We start from the raw sequence: 4,171 nt of genomic DNA on the forward strand, positions 1-4,171 counted from the left end.
TTGTTTTTTTTTGGGCTTTTTCCTTTCATTTTTTGGCCTAAGGTAAGTATCCGTTTTCTCTTAGTGATCTCCCCTTTTTCCATTCTGCATACACAAAATAATAACAATTAATAAAATGCTAACTAAATAATAATTAAATGAGCATAATCAACTGAAGCAAGTAATTAACTAAGCAAAACAACTAAGGAAAGTGGGTTGTTTAGGATTCTACCAAAAACACTTGTCAAGATGTTTCAGAGTCAAAGTCATCCATGTACTCATATTCGCTTTCCTCGTCTTCCTCACAATATTGTTTGGCAAACATGTTTTGATCCATATCTATAATAGTTGCTCGTAGATCATTCCTCACTAGATCAATTTCACCATTATCATTTGGAAGACTTGGAATCACTTCAGGTTCGCATGGCTCCCTTGCATATATTATGGGAGAATCAGACTCAAGGTCATCACTTACCCTAAATAAGTCTCTTGGAATTGTTTTCATAACATAGTGCTTGTCCCTAACATATGGGTCTTGCACATAAAAGCATTGGTTTACTTGAGATGCCAACACAAATGGTTCTTCTTGGTAGCATTTTCTATTGAAATACACATATGAAAGACCAAAGTTGTCTTTTGCAACTGTATACCACTCACACTTAAACAAGACTACCTTAAATTGGCCATAATAATCTAACTCAAACATATCAACTATTCTACCATAGTAGGCTACTTTTGCTTCAATTGGGTTCTTATCTTTCACACTAGCAAAACTAGGAGTCAATGCCTCTAATGTGACACCACTATTTTGAGTTTTACGTCTCACATCACGGTGCCTTGTATGGAACCTATACCCATTGATAATATAACCTGAAAATCTTTTTGCAACTTGATTTGGACCCCTAGCCAACCCTTTTGCTCAATCAGGCACATCCTTTTTCATGGCACGAATTTTAAACCATTCTGAAAATTGTTGACTGCGGTCCTTGGCTTTCTCCCACTTTGTTCTTCGTGGATTGTTATCATTAACTGCCTCCTCATGCTCTCTGAAGAGATTAAATATTCATAGTCTTAGTTTTTAGTAAGGTTAAATATGATGATTTCAATCTAACAAATGATAATGAATCGAAGAAAATACCTCATGTAGACTTCGATCTTATCACAATTGTTTAGAATGTATGCATGACCTTGTATTTCTGATTTTTCATCTAAAATAAACAAATCTCCCATTCTTCCACCAAGAGGACATCCTTTGCTTGGAAACAAACTAGGAGTTCGCACCTCATCTGAAACACACTCATCGTTGTTCCGAGGGTTTCTATTAAATCTTGTACGAACATCTTCATGCAAATATCTTGAGCAAAAATTGATACACTCATTTGCCAAATATCCCTCGGCAATAGATCCTTCTGGACGACTTCTATTACGAACATACGATTTTAGTGTGCACATATACCGTTCAACAGGGTACATCCAACGATATTGAACTGGACCACCTAACCTCACCTCATTTGCCAAATGAATAGGCAAGTGCACCATTATGTCAAAAAAGCTAGGAGGGAAAATCCTCTCCAATTGGCACAATGTCTCAGCAATCTCTGCTTCTAAGTTAACTACCTCATCCAAGCTAATTACTTTCTGACATATTCGGCGAAAAAATGAACATAATCGAACTAGAGCGATGGCAACATGGTCAGGAAGTATGCTCTTGATTGGTACTTGCAACAAGTAATGCAACATGAAATGAGCATCATGGGTCTTATAACCAGAAATCTTCTTTTCTGTTTCATGCACACATCGAGCAATATTGGAAGCGCTACCGTCTGGTAATTTTGCCGCTTTCAACACACTACAAAAGATTGTTTTCTCTGCTGGAGTCATTGAAAAGCATGCCTTTGCTAACTTAGTTTTTTTTCCATCCTTCGTATCTCTTGGTTGAAGGTTCTTCCTGATACCCATATCTTTAAGGTCAAAACGAGCAGCTGCATGATCTTTCGTCTTTCCGGGAATATCTAAAAGAGTTCCAATTATGCTATCAACTATATTCTTCTCTATGTGCATGACATCAAGGTTGTGTCTAAACATGTTGGACTTCCAATATGGTAACTCAAAAAAGATTGACCGTTTTTTCCAATTTGATATGCCATTCTTTGATCTCTTTTGCTTCTTCCCAAAAGAATTATCCACCTCTCGCAATATATCAAATACAGCTGAACCTTCTAACAACTGTGGTGGAGACCTGAGTTCAGTTTTTCCATTGAAAGATCTTTTGTTATGCCTCCATGGATGATTCATGGGTAAAAACCTTCGGTGATCCATATAAACAGTCTTGTGACTATGTTTCAGATAGATAGAAGAAGTCTCATCATTACAGAATGGACAAGCCAATTTTCCCTTTGTACTCCACCCAGATAACATAGCATATGCAGGGAAGTCATTAATTGTCCACAAAAGGCACGCTCTCATGTTGAATGTTTTGTTTTCTTTCGAATCATATGTTTCGACACCTGACTCCCATAATTCTTTTAATTCTTCAATCAACGGTTGAAGATAGACATCAATGTCATTTCCCGGTGATTGTGGTCCAGGAATAAGTAAAGATAGCATAAAATAATCAGGCTTCATGCTCATCCAAGGGGGTAGATTATACACCATCAGAACAACAGGCCATGTACTGTGTGTACTGCTCAAAGTTCGGAATGGATTGAATCCGTCGCTTGCTAACCCAAGTCTCACATTACGAGGCTCCTTTGCAAAATCTTCATGTCGATTGTCAAATGCTTTCCAAGATTCACCATCGGCAGGATGCCTTAAGGACCCGTCTTTAACGCGCTCATTGTGATGCTAAGACATAGCTTCGACAGTTCTTGTGCACATAAAAAGCCGTTGAAGTCTGGGAATCAAAGGGAAATGCCTTAGAGTTTTCGCAGCAACTTTGCGAGGCTTTCTAGATGAGGTAACATCATCCTCTTCTTCATGATGCTCAATATAACGGGATGTTCCACAGACATGACAAGATGAGTCATTCTCATACCCGTTCCGATACAACATGCAGTCATTGCGACATGCATCGATCTTTTGGTAGTCAAGACCCAAGTTCTTCACCATATTCTTGGTTTTATCAAAAGAAATAGGAATATTCAAATATGGCATTGCTTCTTTCAATAATTCCAAGAGAGAAGTAAATGACGCATTACTCCAACCATGCAAGCATTTTAACAAGTAAAGACGAATGGTAAAGGATAATCTTGTGAATCCTTTACACCCGGGGTATAGTTCTTGGCTTGCCTCGTCTACCAATTTATAAAATTCTTTTGCACATTCGTTAGGCCCCATGTTTTGTCCGTCAACTTGTGTATTATCTCGAAATCTATCACGTAACAACTCATCAATGTTATCATTGCAGTTATATTCACCGCCTATGTCAATGTCAATATCCATAGCAAAAAGTGATTCCCCATGATTAAACCACCGCTTATAACCTTTTACAAAACCGTGGCATATTAGATGATCGTATACGTCATCTCTCTTTAACCAGAATATATTACAACACTTTGCACAAGGGCATTGAATTTCTTCCCCTTGAGGAACTCCCTTTGATGAGAAAGCAAAGTGTAAAAATCTTTCTACACCAACTTGATATTCTTTCTCATGACGTGGTGTATCCATCCAGTCTTTCGACATATCCATCGAAAACCTATATATTTCACGTAGATAGCTAAGTTTCTAAATTGAAGTCCTTACTGTTCGTCTCACTAACTGCAAATCTAGCTTCCTACTTAACTAAGAGACAATATTGTGCAAGCCTCGAAAATAATTTGAAGGCATTAGACATAAAATAACAGAGAAAATTGAATTTTAGCAATGCTTAAAGAAGTGCCTAAAGTGATGAGTGCCTCAGGAAAGCACCAAGTTGCACGCATGACATCAATAATAAATTAATAGATGTATTTAAATTTGCATAAAGCAACCTTAATTACTGTCTTAATCCGTTCCACAACAGCAACAAAATGGTAGCACAGCAGAAGTAGAATTAGAGAGGTAGCAGCGTCAGCGAACAGCTACTCGGCAGCAGCAGATTATTATATTACCACAGGAGCAGCAGAACAAAGAAGTGGCAGTAGTAGTGGATAGATAACTATCGAAAGCCTGAACAAAAATAGACTAAGCCTTAAGTAAATATTAAAATATA

General features: G+C 37.6%; 1 protein-coding gene across 1 annotated transcript; it reads right to left on the reverse strand.

Moving 5' to 3' along the window:
- Positions 1-223: 223 nt before the first annotated feature.
- On the reverse strand, positions 224-3,669 carry LOC112763256 (uncharacterized). Its single transcript, XM_025808976.1, has 4 exons — positions 2,914-3,669; positions 1,118-2,823; positions 939-1,025; positions 224-827 (listed from the first exon to the last, which is right to left on the reverse strand). The coding sequence occupies exons 1-4, from the start codon at positions 3,667-3,669 to the stop codon at positions 224-226; spliced, it is 3,153 nt and encodes a 1,050-aa protein (XP_025664761.1).
- Positions 3,670-4,171: the final 502 nt, after the last annotated feature.

The sequence above is a fragment of the Arachis hypogaea genome, chromosome 17 (assembly GCF_003086295.3).
Source record: "Arachis hypogaea cultivar Tifrunner chromosome 17, arahy.Tifrunner.gnm2.J5K5, whole genome shotgun sequence".
NCBI classification, from domain to species: domain Eukaryota; kingdom Viridiplantae; phylum Streptophyta; class Magnoliopsida; order Fabales; family Fabaceae; genus Arachis; species Arachis hypogaea.